The sequence below is a fragment of the Phyllobates terribilis genome, unplaced genomic scaffold, assembly GCF_046119375.1.
Source record: "Phyllobates terribilis strain yellow unplaced genomic scaffold, ASM4611937v1 Scaffold_7__3_contigs__length_470593459, whole genome shotgun sequence".
In the NCBI taxonomy this organism is placed as follows: domain Eukaryota; kingdom Metazoa; phylum Chordata; class Amphibia; order Anura; family Dendrobatidae; genus Phyllobates; species Phyllobates terribilis.
Window position 1 is genome coordinate 427,957,220 of NW_027362767.1, and position 19,844 is coordinate 427,977,063.

The 19,844-nt window shown below is 41.7% G+C and overlaps 1 protein-coding gene across 4 annotated transcripts in view; it reads right to left on the reverse strand.

Moving 5' to 3' along the window:
- The window catches only part of LOC141155198 (HLA class II histocompatibility antigen, DM beta chain-like), a 488,746-nt gene extending 470,577 nt beyond the window's left edge, over positions 1 to 18,169 (reverse strand). For 2 of the 4 annotated variants that reach the window (XR_012247521.1, XM_073641935.1), the window contains exons 1-4: positions 17,975 to 18,164; positions 17,374 to 17,658; positions 5,946 to 6,221; positions 3,846 to 3,962 (exon numbers count right to left, since the gene is read on the reverse strand). Coding sequence is in view for 3 of the 4 variants with exons in the window: in XM_073641935.1 (XP_073498036.1) it covers positions 3,846 to 3,962; positions 5,946 to 6,221; positions 17,374 to 17,658; positions 17,975 to 18,035 (739 nt within the window). In the remaining variant the exon portion in view is untranslated. Of the gene's footprint in view, positions 1 to 3,616; positions 3,747 to 3,845; positions 3,963 to 5,945; positions 6,222 to 17,373; positions 17,659 to 17,974 lie in introns of those variants that run through there. The other 2 variants (XM_073641933.1, XM_073641934.1) reach the window with 2 other exon arrangements.
- Between the last annotated feature and the right edge of the window lie 1,675 nt (positions 18,170 to 19,844).

The following is a 19,844-nucleotide window of genomic DNA, read 5'->3' on the forward strand; positions in this document are numbered from 1 at the left end:
TCTTCAGAGATGGATATTGTCAGACAGAACTTGTAAGGAGAAGCACTTTTTCAGTTTACTGCTTATTAAAATTTGTAGTCGTTCTTGAGATATGAACAATTTTCTGTTATTTTTCAGCTTGTTGCCTAGGAGACCGACCACCGCTGTTGTCTAGCTTGTAAGCACTTCACCAAAGATGTCTGATATTAGGAGGTATCAGCGCTTCAGAGATCCCAGACAGCTCCAGACCAGTGGATATAACTGTATAACGCAATAGAATAGAGCTTGTAAGCACTGCACATGTTCTGCTGTCTAGCAGTGGTGGTCGGTCTCCAAGGCAACAAGCTGTAAATAAAACGTAATGTGTTAATATCTCAAGAATGACTGAAAAATTTAATAAGCAGTAAATTACAAAACTGCTTGTATTTACCTGCACCATCCAACAATAGCCATTTATAAAGACGGGAATAAGCCTTTAAGCTTAGACTCCTGCCAGTCAGTGTGGCTAACAGAGAATAACATTTAGCTATGCCTGTGGCTAGGTGCTCCCATGCTTTACACTGTAGCTTTGCTTTTTCAAACTGACTACTATATATTAGCACAAGCCCATCACAAACACCCTGGCTCTATAGATCACAGGGGTCCGGCAATCAGACTCCTATTGATCTAACTTGATTAAACTATGGCATAATTTAACAGATGAAAGTGAAAATATCCCGCTGTCTCGCCATGAGACAACCCCCTGCAGCCATCTATAACAGGTCCGCTGCATAATGAAGCCCTCCGGACGATGTACAGGAGAGGATTATCTTGGGCTTCATTACAAATTTAATCAGGGCAGCGGCGGATATCACCATCATCATCATCATCCAGATTTGTTACATCACTCAGTGCACACCCCTGGAGAAAGGGGGCCAGTAGCCCAGACCCTACTATAAGTTGCCCATCCATAGAGTCTGTCTCACTGTCTTCTCCAAGATCCCGCTCTTCATCCACGAGTGACTGTGATTGACAGGACATTAATGACGATGCGCTGTCGTTAGTGATGGACCCCTCTCTGCTTAAGGAAATTAATAAGAAAGGCAAACATGGTGCAAATATGTGACGCCAAGGACGGACAATGGTGGGTAAGAAGTGACAGTCATCTACAAGACAGGAACAGAACATCCACTGTAAGGACTACAACAAGAGGGGTTAATAGTACAGACAATACAGATGAGACAGCGATGACAATACGATACTTCAACAACAAATATGTCTGATAGCGAAATATGGTGTTAATACCTGGTGCATCTGTGGTAATAATCCTCATGTCCAAATATGTAATTATTATGTCTCAACTCACTTTCATTATCCTGCTGTAATCCTGCAAAATATTCATGCTCTGTATGTCAACTAGGAGTCCTGCTGTCCTGTGTGTCAGAGCTTAGGAGTCCTGCTGTCCTGTGTGTCAGAGCTTAGGAGTCCTGCTGTCCTGTGTGTCAGAGATTAGGAGTCCTGCTGTCCTATAAGTCAGAGCTTAGGAGTCCTGCTGTCCTGTGTGTCAGAGCTTAGGAGTCCTACTGTCCTGTGTGTCAGAGCTTAGGAGTCCTGCTGTCCTGTGTGTCAGAGCTTAGGAGTCCTGCTGTCCTGTGAGTCAGAGCTTAGGAGTCCTGCTGTCCTGTGTGTCAGAGGTTAGGAATCCTGCTGTCCTGTGTGTCAGAGCTTAGGAGTCCTGCTGTCCTGTGTGTCAGAGCTTAGGAGTCCTGCTGTCCTGTGTGTCAGAGCTTAGGAGTCATGCTGTCCTGTGTGTCAGAGCTTAGGAGTCCTGCTGTCCTGTGTGTCAGAGCTTAGGAGTCCTGCTGTCCTGTGTGTCAGAGATTAGGAGTCCTGCTGTTCTGTGTGTCAGAGCTTAGGAGTCCTGCTTTCCTGTGTGTCAGAGCTTAGGAGTCCTACTGTCCTGTGTGTCAGAGCTTAGGAGTCCTGCTGTCCTGTGTGTCAGAGATTAGGAGTCCTGCTGTTCTGTGTGTCAGAGCTTAGGAGTCCTGCTGTCCTGTGTGTCAGAGTTTAGGAGTCCTGCTGTCCTGTGTGTCAGAGATTAGGAGTCCTGCTGTTCTGTGTGTCAGAGCTTAGGAGTCCTGCTGTCCTGTGTGTCAGAGCTTAGGAGTCCTGCTTTCCTGTGTGTCAGAGCTTAGGAGTCCTACTGTCCTGTGTGTCAGAGCTTAGGAGTCCTGCTGTCCTGTGTGTCAGAGATTAGGAGTCCTGCTGTTCTGTGTGTCAGAGCTTAGGAGTCCTGCTGTCCTGTGTGTCAGAGCTTAGGAGTCCTGCTTTCCTGTGTGTCAGAGCTTAGGAGTCCTACTGTCCTGTGTGTCAGAGCTTAGGAGTCCTGCTGTCCTGTGAGTCAGAGCTTAGGAGTCCTGCTTTCCTGTGTGTCAGAGCTTAGGAGTCCTACTGTCCTGTGTGTCAGAGCTTAGGAGTCCTGCTGTCCTGTGAGTCAGAGCTTAGGAGTCCTGCTGTCCTGTGTGTCAGAGCTTAGGAGTCCTACTGTCCTGTGTGTCAGAGCTTAGGAGTCCTGCTGTCCTGTGTGTCAGAGATTAGGAGTCCTGCTGTTCTGTGTGTCAGAGCTTAGGAGTCCTGCTGTCCTGTGTGTCAGAGCTTAGGAGTCCTGCTTTCCTGTGTGTCAGAGCTTAGGAGTCCTACTGTCCTGTGTGTCAGAGCTTAGGAGTCCTGCTGTCCTGTGAGTCAGAGCTTAGGAGTCCTGCTTTCCTGTGTGTCAGAGCTTAGGAGTCCTACTGTCCTGCGTGTCAGAGCTTAGGAGTCCTGCTGTCCTGTGAGTCAGAGCTTAGGAGTCCTGCTGTCCTGTGTGTCAGAGCTTAGGAGTCCTGCTGTCCTCTAAGTCAGAGCTTTTAATAGTCAATAAAATTCAGAAATTTGTAAAATAAAAACAGGGTTATGTCGCTATTTTCTGAGACACCATTTTGGCGTTCAATGTCTTGATCTATTTTTCTTGCTATTTACTCTTTTTTGGGTGTTTAAAATATTGTTTAAATCATTTTATATCTTGATTGATTCGACGTGATACCCAAATAAGTTTTTTTTTTATTATTCATTTACTTTCTAAATAGGAAAAGGGGGAGGATTTAAACTTTTATATTTTTTAATTTGTTTTATATTTTTAAAAATATCTATTTTTTATTTTTTAGTCCCTGACTTGAACTTGTGATTATTTGATCACTTTTACTATATACTGCAATACTAAGATATTGCAGGGTATAAAGAAAATGATATACTGCTATGGAGTCTACCCACAGGCGGGGATTCACAAGAGAACCAAGGAGGAGACCGACAACAGGAACTTAGCTGCCATTACAACCCATTGATTCCCTTATGTCTCCACGCACCGCAAATCACGCTATTTAATTGCCGCTGTCAGAGATCCGCTTGTTTACCCCACAAATGACGATGTAATCGGAGAACAGTCACTTTATGAGACAATAGCCAAAGGGCTTTTCTGTTTTCAAGATGTTGTAAAAATTAAAAAAATGTTGCCTTACTCACCCTCCCCAGGTCCAGTGCTGAATCTCCACCAATGTTCCTGCTCTCCTTTACTTGGATGCATATCAACAGCGCTGCAGACAATCACTGAGCTCAGCTTCTGTGGCCAAGTAAACAGTATAATCAGCTCAGACCCGCCGACCTCGTTGATTGGCTGCTGTGCTGTGGATGCGACGTCAGCGCTGCAGACAGTAACAGACACCTGGTGCAGCAGCAGAGACTCAGTGCTGGACCTGGGGAGGGTGAGGGGAGAATAGTTTGCTTTAGTTAAAAAAAATTGCAGTCAGGAAACCCCTTTAATGATTTTCTTGTCCGTGTCCTCATGCTCTTACCGCTCCTCTTGGCGTTCTTCCACCACAGAAATCCTGATATCACGGCGATCAGTCCCAGCGCAAAGATCACAGAGGAAACGCTGATCTTAATGATCTGAATGGAGGTCAAACCGGCTTCTGTATGATAAGAAATAATGAGTGAGAGACGCGGAAAAATGTTCTGGAACATAAGGGCTCATTCACACGTCGGTATTCCTGGTACAAGCTCCATCTGTCTATGTGAACGATAATTCGGAGTTTACTTGTGGACCAAGTCACAAAGTCACAAATCAAACTCCTCAATACAAGTTTATGGGTCTGTGAAAAAGATCCGACTCCCCTCAGAAGCCTCCAATGTGCCGTCTGGTTCTCATGATTGATAGGAGAAGGGTCAGAAAACTTCTTGTACGCAAAAAAAAACAGTTGTGATGAACGGACGACGATCAAACACCGATGGCAAAAACTCTGATGAAAGTCAAACTGTTTTTTTTTTTGCGTATGAGAAAAATCACGGAGTCTGGATGAGGCCTTACAAGATCCTGAAGACTTAAAGATTCACAGAATGATCAGGATTCTGTACACATTCATATAACATCACTACGATTAACATATTATTACCATAAAATAAGAGAAAATAGAGAAAAAAATACAAGATAGAGCAAAGAACCGAGGCCGAACAAAAGATCCCGCAGGGTCCTCACAGACATTACAGCCCTTTTAAAAATAATTTTCCTTGGCTGGGAACCCACTTTAATCCCTGAGCAAATAGTACTTTGAGGTCACTCCATACTCTGTGGGTGACGGCTGTGTTATACAGCCGCCATCTGTCTTTAAGGCCGGGTTCGGGTTCACATGAGTGTATAAAAAATGATCTGATTTTTATCAATAAAAAATCTGACAATTTCCTTCCATAAGATGTTCTATAAGTAATCCGTATGGCAGCATAGTTTTGCATCCTCAGTTATGAACATTTACCAGAACAAGTGCAGTTTCCTCTGTTAAAAATTGCCTTGTACCTGTTACAAAACCTATTTTATTACGATGATCCGTATGAGATACATTTTTTCTGCGCACCCACAGACTTCCAATATGTCGAATCATCCGACATAAGGAATTATTCACGTTCAGATCTGGTCTGTGATAAAAAAAAGTCTTACGAGGCTCCCGATGGCTCCTCGCAACGTGATCGCTGGGCGCTGGTTGGTACCTGCTGAAGGTCCCCGTCACTGCCCTCTAGTTCTCCCATGAAGCTCGGCCAGAGAAGCTTCATAATAAACTGTGATTTTTACTATATACCGCAATATTATGGTATTGCAGCAAATACTATAGGCAAAAAGACTAAATTTGTTTTTGCCACAATCCTACTGAACTGGAGAATCACGTTACCGGGTAATTTTAACGCATAATAAACCCCCCAAATAATGGCAGAACTGCGGGGATTGGGTTTCACCATTTCACCACACTTGGAATTTCTTTCCCCGTTTTTCAAGATATTATATGGTAAAATGAATAGAGTCAATCAAAACTACAACTCGCCCCACACAAAAATAAGCCCTCAATGCTTCTTGACGAATATATGAAAAAGCTACAAGAAGAAGAACAATAATCAGCTGCCAAAATCTATCCCAGTGAGACGTGATGACTGCGCTGCTTCATTTTTCTAGACTTGTCGGACACTTTCTCTTCCTTACGTCTCATTTTTCCTGCCATTTCTACAACAATAGTTTGCACTAAACTAAGGGGGCGCCTTAACTGGGCACATTTTATTGACAGGCCTCAGCCTCGTCCCCATTTCTAAACACTTCTCAAATCTAAAAAGTGTAGAAATAATATATATATTTAGAGCACATGTGACATTTTTTGGTGCAATCCCGACATTTTGCTTAGTAAATTTTTCACCTCCATTTCTCTGGGGAAATTGCTCGGACCTTCACGTTTTCCATCAGATGTTATAAATGGGAAATTAAGGTAAGATGTTAATGCAGAAAAATTCCAGCAGTAGATCCTGCATGTTTCCCACATGAAGAAGATGGGATGAAAACACAAAAATAGACTAGAAGAAGGTCTGGACGATGCAGCATTGAGCTCCCGGTGGCGCCGAGATGTTTGTCTCATACTTACTCCAAGTTTTCCTTATGGGCTCACGTAGGCTTTGATGTTCCACCTTACAAGTGTAATTATCTTCAGGAAGAGAGTCCCTCAGATCCAGTTGGGATACAAGCTGGTAGGTCCATTCCCCGGTTTGCACCGCCTGATTTTCAGTCTTAACCACAGTCTTATTATTTTTAATCCAGGAAACATTAATGTTTTCAGGGTAAAAGCCCCAAACAAAGCAGATTAGTAGAGGGAGATTGTCCTCATTCCCTTCAGGAGCAAATACCTCCATAGATGGTCTCACTGCAGAGACATAAAGGCAGAGATATCTCACAAATGCTGGAAGGAAGGAAGGACCTTCAGTGACATATGACAATTATAGCAGTATTATAGTAGTTATATTCTTGTACATAGGAGCAGTATTATAGTAGTTATATTCTTGTATATAGGAGCAGTATTATAGTAGTTCTATTCTTGTACATAGGAGCAGTATTATAGTAGTTATATTCTTGTACATAGGAGCAGTATTATAGTAGTTATATTCTTGTACATAGGGGCAGTATTATAGTAGTTCTATTCTTGTACATAGGAGCAGTATTATAGTAGTTATATTCTTGTACATAGGAGCAGTATTATAGTAGTTATATTCTTGTACATAGGGGCAGTATTATAGTAGTTATATTCTTGTATATAGGGGGCAGTATTATAGTAGTTCTATTCTTGTCCATAGGAGAGGATAGACATGTGCTTGTGAGCTCTCAGCAGGGCGGAGGCATGGCTTCTGACCCAGGTGGAGGGGATCTGGGCTGATGATCCAGGGAAAGCCCCTGGTCTGGAGTCGGGCCTGCAGCCTGCACCTGATGGTAATGGAAAGCTGGAGATGGTGGCTGGTGAGTCTTCTAAACCTGCTTGTTATGTTGGAGGATTAAATGCTAAAGTAACAAGGCAAAGTATATTTAAGCTGGAATTGCAAATCAGCAAACTAAAAGAAGAAATTAAGAAAGAGACTGATCCTAAGGTAAAGCTGATGAAGTGCGAGTGTCTGGATGATTGCAGCCGAGAGCTGCTGATCAGGAAAGAAAAGCTGGAGAAAGGCTTAAACTCTGCGCCCAGAAAGGAGACTTGGGCTAAAGAGAAAAAAAAAGAATCCAGAGCGCAGACTGTGAGCAGAAAACGCTTCATAGGGAATAAAGACATTAAATATAAAACTGTGTACAGCATTGTGGAGCAGGGAAGCCCAGTGAGAAGTGCAGCACTGATATCAGGGGCACAATGTGAGGGGTCTGAGACACCAGAAAGTGCTGCAGAGGAAAGTGTGCCAGCAAACGAGGGGTTAACTGCAGTGACCTCTCTATGCAGCAATGAAGTGAGCTCAGCTGCTGAGAGTGAGAAAGAAAGTGCCCCCTGTACTGATACTGTGAGTGAGACCCCCCTCAGCGCTGTGAGTGAGACCCCGCTCACTGGTGCTAGTGAATGTCTGTCTACAGCAGATAATACAAATATTATAATGGACTCTGAGCCATCCATGTCAGTGAATGGAGACAATACTGTGCAGCAATCAGTGGTGATGGACTCTATGTCATGTATGTCAGTGGATGGAGACCACACTGCAGGGGTAATGGACTCTCAACACTCCATGTCAGTGAATAGAGACATTACTGTGCAACAATCAGTAGTAGATCTGGATGTTGTTGCAGCACAGTCAGGTGTCAGTAATCATGGAGCTAGGGAGATCTCCAGCAGTGATCCTCCAGCAGCGGTGGAGATCTCCAGCACTGATCCACTTGTGGCTGGGGAAAGCTCCAGCACTGATCCACCTGCGGCTGGTGAAAGCTCCGGCACAGTCCCATCTGCTGACCATCAGTTCAGGAGACTGTTCTCTAATGTCACCAGACCAGTGAACCCCCCACCTCAGAGAAGAAACGCAGTCAGGATAAAATACACAGGACCAGAGGAGAACATCCCATCCAGAATTTACATTGGGAAAGTTCTCCTGAAAGAGTTCATGAAGTTCAATGCGTCTGAGGTCTACGCTCTGATCCGTATCCCATCCAGCAGGATCTATGACATCAGCTTTAAGCTCCAGTGCGATCTGGATTTGTTCTGGAACATCTATAATGACACCAGAGAAGATAAGATCTGGGATCATCTGCATTGTATCCAGCTGTCTAAGCCGCAGGAGATAACGGCCACTGTCCTGTTCCAGTCTGAGGTGGTGGCACTGGCGGATCTGCAGCACTGGCTGAACTGGCAGTGCATAGTGAGAAGTCATCCCGACAAGATCTATGATGAGGAGCAGATATGGAATGGAGGATATACAGTGAAAATCCAGCTGATACAAGAGAGCGGTGTGACCAGACACCTGCCGCAGTCCTTCCACCTGGGCTCAGAGAGGGGGATATGCTACTACCCTGGTCAGCCACGTCTGTGCCATAGATGTGGGGGCCGGCATCTCGCCATAAACTGCTCTCGTATCACATGCTCATTATGTGGACAGTCAGGTCATACAAAGGACAAATGCACAGGACCCGTCATCTGTAATCTGTGCTCAGAACCAGGGCATACGTTCCGGGATTGCCGGCATGCAGAACACAATAAATATAATGGCCAGGCCTCCTCAGAAGTTATTCAGGAAGATGTCACCAGAGGTTCTGATGTCCCAGAAGCCGGTATGGATGAGGATAGAAATCACAGTATCAGTGAACCTGCTCCAGAGTCTCATGTATTAACAGATTCTGCACTACTAGGACCACCAGCCACTGAAGAACCACCTAAAGGCCCACCAGCCACTAAAGAAAGACCTAAACTGCCATCAGCCAATATAATAAGACCCAAGCTTCGATCAGCCACTAAAGTAGGGCCTAAAATGCCAGTTGTTAAAGAGAGGCCTTAGGTGTCCAGAAAGCCTGTCACCAAACCAGCCAAGCATCAGCCCAGTACATCTGTGGAAGCAGTTAGTCTGCCTGCACTGTCCAGTGTGGATGGGGAAGCCTTTGTGACCGTAAAAAGAAAAAATGCATCTGTGGATCCCACCAGAAAAGTCACAACAGTACAGAAAACCTCTGAGCCTCCAGTGCTGGCGATAAGTCCTGGACGTTACAATGTGCTGGGAGAACACCAAGATGAAGAGTCACAAATGGAGAAAAGTCCTTCATGCGTCCTTGAAAAAGTCTCTGATGAGGGGGATCCTGACCCTCCCGTGTCCACAAAGAGATGGGGCACTACAGGTGACAGCAGTGGAAGGAGGAAGAAGACCAAAAAGTCTAAGTGATCAGGATGCGGCTGAGAATAAGCTCCATTAATGTGAACAGTGTGAGGACTGCGAGCCGGCGGCAGGCGATTTACCAGCGTTTGTCTGACGAGAGAGCTGACGTCTTCTTCTTGCAGGAGACGTATCTGAAGTGTAATGCTCATGTGTATGCAGCCAAGAGAGACTGGAGACTTGGGCCGTCATACTGGTCCTTCAGTCTGGAGAGAAATGACGATGTGGGGGTCCTCTTTAATAAAATGAATGTCCAGGTGGACAGAGTCCTGGAGATCTCTCCGGGTCGCTGTCTGATGCTGGACTTTACATTGGACTCCATCCATTATAGAGCGATAAACATTTATGCTCCGCAGACCAGGAAAGAGCGGAGGGAACTATTTGATCACATGAAACCATATTGCTTTACATCTAAAGTATTTATATTGTGTGGGGACTTTAATAATGTGTCCTGTAATGTGGACAGATCCAGCAGTCATAAGCAACTAAGATATGATGAGACGTTCCTTAATAATATAGTCCAGCAGGCCCACCTAGTAGACCCATATGGGTCTCATCATACCAGTAAGACGTACACTTACCATAAGGGTGGTAATGCCAGTAGGATAGACCGGGTGTATATAAAGAGGGAGGTGAGATGCTCTCAGTACAGGATCAGCCCCCTGGAGTATTCGGACCATTGTATGGTGAGTGTGACGCTGGATCTGGCCCAAGCTGTGGTCTGTGGAAAGGAGTACTGGAAGGTGAACAGCTCTGTAGTCCAAGATCCAAGGTTCAGAGAGGCCTTCACCACATTCTATAATGAACGTAGGACCACCCAATGTATGTGTGATGACACAGCCGAGTGGTGGGAGATCATGAAGAGTGACATCAAGCAGTTTATTATACGAGCAGCCAGGAGACGTAGTAATATGGATTATATGAGATACACAGCCCTGAGACTGCACCTCAGCCAGCTATACAGCAGGATGAATGGTGGTGAGGAGGTGGACGGACGGAGCGTCAGCCATATAAAGCAGCGGATGAGGGAGCTGCAGTACGATCGCCTCAAGTCTCTCAAGGCGGAGGGACAGTTTGATAGTTGGGGCGTCCATAACCCAGATCCCTTTATTGCTTGTAAGAACAGGGTTAGTAAGAAGCTGATCACTGGCTTGTTAGATGAGAATGGGGTGGAGCAGTCAGAGCCGGAGAAAGTCCACAGGATCATTGGGGATTATTATAGAGATCTGTATAAAGGGGCTCATATTGATACGGATGCCATTAAAGCCTATCTGAAGGTGGGTGTCCCTACCAACGTTAGACTTGGTGCAAGCAGATAGTATGGCCGATCCCATAACTGAGGATGAGGTGAAGAGGAGCATTGACTCCTTAAAGGCCAACAAGAGCCCAGGGCTGGACGGCCTGACCAGCGAGTTTTACAAAGAGTTCAGGGACTTGTTGGCTCCAGACCTGGTGCAGGTTTATAATGATTGCTCCTACAGTCCCAGTATAGATCTGTTCTGGTTCTCTTAGCAAAGAAGGGAAATCTAAAAGATATAAAGAACTGGCGTCCACTGTCTTTGCTAAACACTGACTATAAAATCCTGGCCAAGATCTTGTATTATCAGCTGAGTGAGGTGGCGGGTGAGCTGATCATCGCCAACCAGACGTGTGGTGTGAAGGGTCGGACGATAGAGGACTCATTGCTGCTGGTGAGGGAAGCTGTGACGTACATTAAGCAGCACAATGTGGGGGCGTATATTGTGGGCTTAGACCAGTGTAAAGCCTTTGATAGAGTCCATCATGACTACCTGTACCAGGTGTTGTTACACTATGGCCTCCCGGTGCGGTTTGTGCAGTGGCTGCAGGTTCTGTATAAGGAGGCTGTAAGCCTGCCGCTGATTAATAGTCACTTGGCCGAGCCCTTCAGGATCATGTCAGGGGTGAGGCAGGGCTGTCCTCTCAGCCCATTGTTGTATGTCTTTAGTCTGGATCCTTTCCTCAGAGAAGTGCAGGATCATAGAGGTTTCACAGGGCTGAGGTGTCGCCTGCAGAGTACAGTGGAGGATGTAAAGTTCTGCGCCTATGCGGATGACGTGTCGGTGGTGGTGTCGTTTAGAGATGACTGTGCTGCTCTACAGCAGGAGATCACAGCCTTCTCCAATGTGTCTAACTCCTCTGTGAACATGGAGAAGAGCGAGGCGTTGTGGTTGGGGGGGTGACAGTGATGTCTTCTCTGCGCCTATGCGGATGACGTGTCGGTGGTGGTGTCGTTTAGAGATGACTGTGCGGCTCTACAGCAGGAGATCACAGCCTTCTCCAATGTGTCTAACTCCTCTGTGAACATGGAGAAGAGCGAGGCTTTGTGGTTGGGGGGTGACAGTGATGTCTTCTCTGTGCCCTTCAGAATAGTTCAGGGTCAGATAAAGATTTTGGGAGTAGTGTTTGGAGCTGTAGATGATGGGAAGGTGAACTGGGAGGAGAAGCTGGTGGTGTGTGAGCAGAAGGTGCAGAGCTGGAGACCCTGGAAGCTGACGTATCTGGAGAAGGTCCGCCTGCTGAAGACCTTCCTGCTCCCGCTCTTCCTCTACATCAGTGTGGTGTTCCCGGTGCCCGATGTGTTACTCCCCAGACTTACCAATGTCTTCTTTCACTTCTTGTGTGGTAATAGAGTGAATGTGGTCAGGAGAAACATTGTCTATCCCCCCCATAAGAAGGGTGGTCTCTCCATGCCCTGTCCTGAGCTCTTCTTTAATCTCATGTTTCTTATGAAGAATTTCTCTTTTTGTAAGAATTCAGAGAAGACGCCATGGTCTTGTTTGTTTAAGAGCCAGATCCAGCAGTTTGTGTCCGTGTGGTCGGTAGGGGACCCCATCAAGAGAATCTCAGGCCGACTAAAGAATAATGTTTCTTGGTATGGTGTCCATGTAATAAGTAAGGTTATTAGATGGAGGATCCTGTATGAGGACGTCAGGCAGCTCTGTAGGAAGGAGTTGTATAAGAACGTACTGTCATCTCACTTTAGTGTCCATGTTCAATTGAGGGGCGCCCCAAGTCTAGATGTAAAACAGGCTGCAAAAAATGTACTAGATCCCAGAGTTCCCCCTCATATGAGATACGTGGCGTGGCTGGTGCTCCATGGTAAGATGTACGTCAGAGATAACCTAAAGTGCAGGAATGTATCAGACAGATCCTGTCCTAGGGAAGAGTGTCCCCATACACAGGAGACCATGGAACATCTGCTGCTAGAGTGTCCTTTTAGTATGCAGGTATGGGAGTGTGTGTCCTTGTCCCTAAAGTTACCGCACCTGGTGGGACAGTCATATGGTCAACTGCTGCACGGAGACTTCCAGCCTGAGCTCAGGGTGTATAGCCGAAGCCCCCTGTATGTAATATATGTGGTGACCATCTATCATCTGTGGTGTGCACTTTGCTGCCTGCTCATCAATAAGGAGGTCCTGTCCTGTGATACTGTCAGGTATAAGATCCTGGAAAGTCTTAAGACAGTGTATAAGAAAGATATAAAGATTAACTCAGGTAATGTGAACTGGAGGAACATTCATGTAGCGGGATTTATCAATGTTATCTAATATTATTGTGTAGGTGATGTAACAACACAGCATTTATTTTCTTTAATATTTATTATTTTGTGATTTTAATGTAATTATTCTGTAATATTTGGTTGTCAGTTTTAAATAAAAAGATCATTATAGTAGTTATATTCTTGTACATAGGGGGCAGTATTATAGTAGTTATATTCTTGTACATAGGGGACAGTATTATAGTAGTTATATTCCTGTACATAGGAGCAGTATTATAGTAGTTATATTCTTATACATAGGGGCAGTATTATAGTAGTTATAATCTTGTACATAGGAGCAGTATTATAGTAGTTATATTCTTGTACATAGGGGCAGTATTAAAGTAGTTATATTCTTGTTTATAGGAGCAGTATTATAGTAGTTATATTCTTGTACATAGAAGTATTACAGTAGTTATATTTATGTACATAGGGGCTGTATTATAGTAGATATATTCTTGTACATAGGGGGCAGTATTATAGTAGTTATATTCTTGTACATAGGGGGCAGTATTATAGTAGTTATATTCTTGTACATAGGAGGCAGTATTATAGTAGGTATATTCTTGTACATAGGGAGCAGTATTATAGTAGTTATAGTCTTGTACAGAGGAGCAGTATTATAGTAGTTATATTCTTTGTACATAGGGGGCAGTATTATAGTAGTTATATTCCTGTACATAGGGAGCAGTATGATAGTAGTTATTTTCTTGTACATAGGGCAGTATTATAGTAGTTATATTCTTGTACATAGGGGGCAGCATTATAGTAGTTATATTCTTGTACATAGGAGGCAGTATTATAGCAGTTATATTCTTGTACATAGGAGCAGTATTACAGTAGTTATATTCTTGTACATAGGAGCAGTATTATAGCAGTTATATTTCTTGTACATAGGAGCAGTATTATAGTAGTTATATTCTTGTACATAGGAGCAGTATTATAGTAGATATATTCCTGTACAGAGGAGCAGTATTATAGCAGTTATATTCTTGTACATAGGAGCAGTATTATAGTAGCTATAAGCTTGTACATAGAGGGCAGTATTATAGTAGTTATATTCTTGTATATAGGGGGCAGTATTATAGTAGTTATATTCTTGTACATAGGGGGCAGTATTATAGTAGTTATATTCTTGTATATAGGGGCAGTATTATAGTTGTTATATTCTTGTACATAGGAGCAGTATTATAGTAGATATATTCCTGTACAGAGGAGCAGTATTATAGCAGTTATATTCTTGTACATAGGAGCAGTATTATAGTAGTTATATTCTTGTACATAGGAGCAGTATTATAGTAGCTATAAGCTTGTACATAGAGGGCAGTATTATAGTAGTTATATTCTTGTACATAGGGAGCAGTATTATAGTAGTTATATTCTTGTACATAGTAGCAGTATTATAGTAGTTATATTCTTGTACATAGGGGGCAGTATTATAGTAGTTATATTCTTGTACATAGGGAGCAGTATTATAGTAGTTATATTCTTGTACATAGTAGCAGTATTATAGTAGTTATATTCTTGTACATAGGAGCAGTATTATAGTAGTTATATTCTTTGTACATAGGAGCAGTATTATAGTAGTTATATTCTTGTATATAGGGAGCAGTATTATAGTAGTTATATTCTTGTACATAGGGCAGTATTATAGTAGTTATATTCTTGTACATAGGGGGCTGCATTATAGTAGTCATATTCTTCTACATAGGAGGCAGTATTATAGTAGTTATATTCTTGTACATAGGAGCAGTATTACAGTAGTTATATTCTTGTACATATGGCAGTATTATAGTAATTATATTATTGTACATAGAGGCAGTATTATAATAGTTATATTCTTGTACATACGGGCAGCATTATGGTAGTTATATTCTTGTACATAGGGAGCAGTATTATAGTAGTTATATTCTTGTATATAGGGAGCAGTATTATAGCAGTTATATTCTTGTACATAGGGCAGTATTATAGTAGTTATATTCTTGTACATAGGGGCAGCATTATAGTAGTTATATTCTTGTACATAGGAGGCAGTATTATAGTAATTATATTCTTGTACATAGGAGCAGTATTATAGTAGTTATATTCTTGTACATAGGAGCAGTATTATAGTAGTTATATTCTTTGTACATAGGAGCAGTATTATAGTAGTTATATTCTTGTATATAGGGAGCAGTATTATAGTAGTTATATTCTTGTACATAGGGCAGTATTATAGTAGTTATATTCTTGTATATAGGGAGCAGTATTATAGCAGTTATATTCTTGTACATAGGGCAGTATTATAGTAATTAAATTATTGTACATAGGGGCAGTATTATAATAGTTATATTCTTGTACATACTTGCAGCATTATGGTAGTTATATTCTTGTACATAGGGGCAGTATTATAGTAGTTATATTCTTGTACATAGGGAGCAGTATTATAGTAGATATATTCTTGTACATAGGAGCAGTATTATAGTAGATATGTTCTTGTACATAGGAGCAGTATTAGAGTAGTTATATTCTTGTACATAGTGGCAGTATTATAGTAGTTAAATTCTTGTACAGAGGAGCAGTATTATAGCAGTTATATTCTTGTACATAGGGGCAGTATTATAGTAGCTATATTCTTGTACATAGGAGCAGTATTATAGTAGTTATATTCTTGTACATAGGGACAGTATTATAGTAGTTATATTCTTGTACATAGGGGGCAGTATTAAAGTAGATATGTTCCTGTACAGAGGAGCAGTATTATAGCAGTTATATTTCTTGTACATAGTAGCAGTATTATAGTAGTTATATTCTTGTACATAGGAGCAGTATTATAGTAGATATATTCCTGTACAGAGGAGCAGTATTATAGCAGTTATATTCTTGTACATAGGAGCAGTATTATAGTAGCTATAAGCTTGTACATAGGGCCAGTATTATAGTAGTTATATTCTTGTACATAGGAGCAGTATTATAGTAGTTATATTCTTGTACATAGGGGGCAGTATTATAGTAGTTATATTCTTGTACATAAGGAGCAGTATTATAGTAGTTATATTCTTGTACATAGGGGCAGTATTATAGTAGTTATATTCTTGTAACATAGGAGCAGTATTATAGTAGTTATATTCTTGTACATAGGGGGCAGTATTATAGTAGTTATATTCTTGTACATAGGAGGCAGTATTATAGTAGTTATATTCTTGTACATAGGAGCAGTATTATAATAGTTATATTCTTGTACATAGGGGGCAGTATTATAGTAGTTATAGTCTTGTACATAGGAGCAGTATTATAGTAGTTATAGTCTTGTACATAGGAGCAGTATTATAGTAGTTATATTCTTGCACATAGGGGGCAGTATTATAGTAGTTATATTCCTGTACATAGGGAGCAGTATTATAGTAGTTATTTTCTTGTACATAGGAGCAGTATTATAGTAGTTATAGTCTTGTACATAGTGGCAGTATTATAGTAGTTATATTCTTGTACAGAGGAGCAGTATTATAGCAGTTATATTCTTGTACATAGGGGCAGTATTATAGTAGCTATATTCTTGTACATAGGAGCAGTATTATAGTAGTTATATTCTTGTACATAGGGACAGTATTATAGTAGTTATATTCTTGTACATAGGGGGCAGTATTAAAGTAGATATGTTCCTGTACAGAGGAGCAGTATTATAGCAGTTATATTTCTTGTACATAGGAGCAGTATTATAGTAGTTATATTCTTGTACATAGGAGCAGTATTATAGTAGATATATTCCTGTACAGAGGAGCAGTATTATAGCAGTTATATTCTTGTACATAGGAGCAGTATTATAGTAGCTATAAGCTTCTACATAGAGGGCAGTATTATAGTAGTTATATTCTTGTATATAGGGGGCAGTATTATAGTAGTTATATTCTTGTACATAGGGGGCAGTATTATAGTAGTTATATTCTTGTATATAGGGGCAGTATTATAGTAGTTATATTCTTGTACATAGGGGGCAGTATTATAGTAGTTATATCCTTGTACATAGGGCCAGTATTATAGTAGTTATATTCTTGTACATAGGGGGCAGTATTATAATAGTTATATTATTGTACATAGGGGGCAGTATTATAGTAGTTATATTCTTGTACATAAGGAGCAGTATTATAGTAGTTATATTCTTGTACATAGGGGCAGTATTATAGTAGTTATATTCTTGTAACATAGGAGCAGTATTATAGTAGTTATATTCTTGTACATAGGGGGCAGTATTATAGTAGTTATATTCTTGTACATAGGATGCAGTATTATAGTAGTTATATTCTTGTACATAGGAGCAGTATTATAGTAGTTATAGTCTTATACATAGGGGGCAGTATTATAGTAGTTATAGTCTTGTACATAGGAGCAGTATTACAGTAGTTATATTCTTGCACATAGGGGGCAGTATTATAGTAGTTATATTCCTGTACATAGGGAGCAGTATTATAGTAGTTATAGTCTTGTACATAGGAGCAGTATTATAGTAGTTATAGTCTTGTACATAGGAGCAGTATTATAGTAGTTATATTCTTGTTTATAGGAGCAGTATTATAGTAGTTATATTCTTGTACATAGGGGGCAGTATTATAGTAGTTATATTCTTGTATGGATTCTTGGTGGATGTCTGTACTCACCGCGTCTTTCCACTGTTTCGCTCCAGAATGTCTTTATTTCGTTTTTGCACCTTTTCTCCTCATTTTTCACATAATTTAACATGTCAGGATTAGTGTTGAATTCTGTAGTAAACTTTCTCACTACCGCCTTCATTTCCTCAATGGATTGATAAGGCAAAAACATATTTTCACTGCTGTTATATCCCAGTATATACTGGTGATTGAATGCAAAAACATATTGAAATGTAACATTTCCTTTCTCATCATCTCCGCAGCTGCAGAGTGAAATCTCCTGCATGACGTAACCTGCAAAAAACAATAGACACCAACATAAAACTCCATATAACCATCTCATAGTAGCAATCTAAATGAAAGGAAATATTCACAAATACTAAAAATTGTAGAATTATCATTAATGTTCACGCTACAGTGTCCTATAGGGGGCACCGGTGTGCAGAAGACGATGCATCAATATTTACAGTATCTATAATAATATTGATAATAAAGTCGTAACATTTAACTATGTAACAAAGCAAGTCACATATTATGTTACCAAGAAAGTAGCTATAAGAGATACAATGCAGCGACAGTGCGGATCTGTGCAGCACGCGGCGCCGTATACCTGTTGCAGGGAGGGATATGGCGCTATATACCAGCAGCAGCCCCGCTAACGACCCTTTCATCTCGGCAGCTTGGTTGGATCTGCCAGTGTTGGCTTAGAATCCCCAAAACAGAAGTTTGTTGTGTAGTTTGTGGCCAGTTGAAAATCAGAAGTGCGATGACATCAGCTGTAACTGGGAAGCAGCTTATTCCTGGACGCTCGGTACTTTATCATCTGGAAATCAAAGTGACCCTCATGGCCTCGCTCCCAATTGCATATAAATTGTACGAGTGAAATGCGAGAAAGAAAATCGCATTGCACTCGCACCAACGTTATTCAATGAGGCAGTGCTCATCTGCAAGTTCTTCCTCAACTGTATTTGGGCTGAGGAAAAAATTGCAGCATGCTGCGTATGGCCGCGTGTATAGGAGAAGACTCTCCGATGCAAGTTAATGGGTACAAGAAAAAAAAAATGAATGGCACACGGACCATGCATATGCCGTCCTTTTTTTTCTCGCACACATCTCAAAAGGAACCAGGAAATTTCATCAGCCAAGTACGGCATATTCAAAGCCAGACCCCTCAGAACAGATAAATAGAATAGACAGCTATATTGTAGATATATAATTCCAAAATCCTCCTACATATAATAAACTCGCGCCCTTTAATGCAATTCATGTGGCACTAAAGGGTGTATAGCCTTGTTTAACCTAATAAATAATTTTAAAAATGACGTGGGGCCCTCCTTATTTTTGATAACCAGCAAAGGTAAAGCAGATAGCTGTGAGCTGATATTATCAGGCTGGGAAGGTTCCTGGTTATTGGGCGCTTCCTAGCCTAAAAATACCAGCCTGCAGCCGCCCCAGAAGTGACGCAGTACATTAGATGCACCAATTCTGGTGCTTTGCCTGGCTCTTTCCAATTGTCCTGGTGCCGTGGCAGTAGGATTAAGGATAGTTGGGGTTATCAGCTTTGATTTGTCAAAAATCACATCTGGAATCAAGCCCTGGTGTTAGTAATGGAGAGGTGTTTATTACTGACAATTGAGCACTAAACTGCTCGAGTGCACGGTACTCGTATTGAGCTAGTCGGACGGTCGGACTCAAATGCCAAGTATAATGTACGTCAATGAAAAACTTGACCAATTTTCTGGAAGACCCTAACAGGAGGGCTGAGGAGGTGCAGGAAAACCGCTAAAATTGAATGGGAACAGCATGGGGAAGATGCCTGGGTGCATCTTTGACTCCCAGATAATGATGAGCGTTGACGTCAGTACCCAGCGCCTGTGAATAGCCGTCACTTTATTGATAAGACAGAATCGAGGAACATGGACTATGATGGAGCTTTGTGGGAACATTTAGGGCAATAAACTGGTAAACAAGGGACTGTCTCTTGTTTTTATTTCTGTTTTTTTTATGTCTTTCAGGTTCCTTTTCTGGACTACTTAGAATTCGGTGGATTACTGAAGACCGGCAAGGTTTTTTTTTTTATTTTTTTCAATAAAGTGATGAACGAGGGATAGTGTGGGGGAGTCTTTATTCAAATAAAGTGTTTTTTTTTCTGTGTGTGTTTTTATTTTTTATTAACGGGTTAGTATTGGGGGTGTCTGATAGACACCTCTCAATTACTAAACCCAGGAGTTGATGGCAGCTGGGATTTTTGCCATCAACCCCAAATACCAATTCCCCGATTGCCCCCGCACCAGGGCAAAGTGTGTGATGCGCCAAATTGTAGGCTGGGAAAGGCCCAATAACCAAGGACCTTCCCAGCCTAATAATATAAGCCTGAAACTGCCTACTTTACCTTGGCTGGATATCAAAAATAGGGTGGACCCCCACTTCATTTTTTTAATGATTTATTTATTAGATTAAACAAGGCTAAACACCCTTTA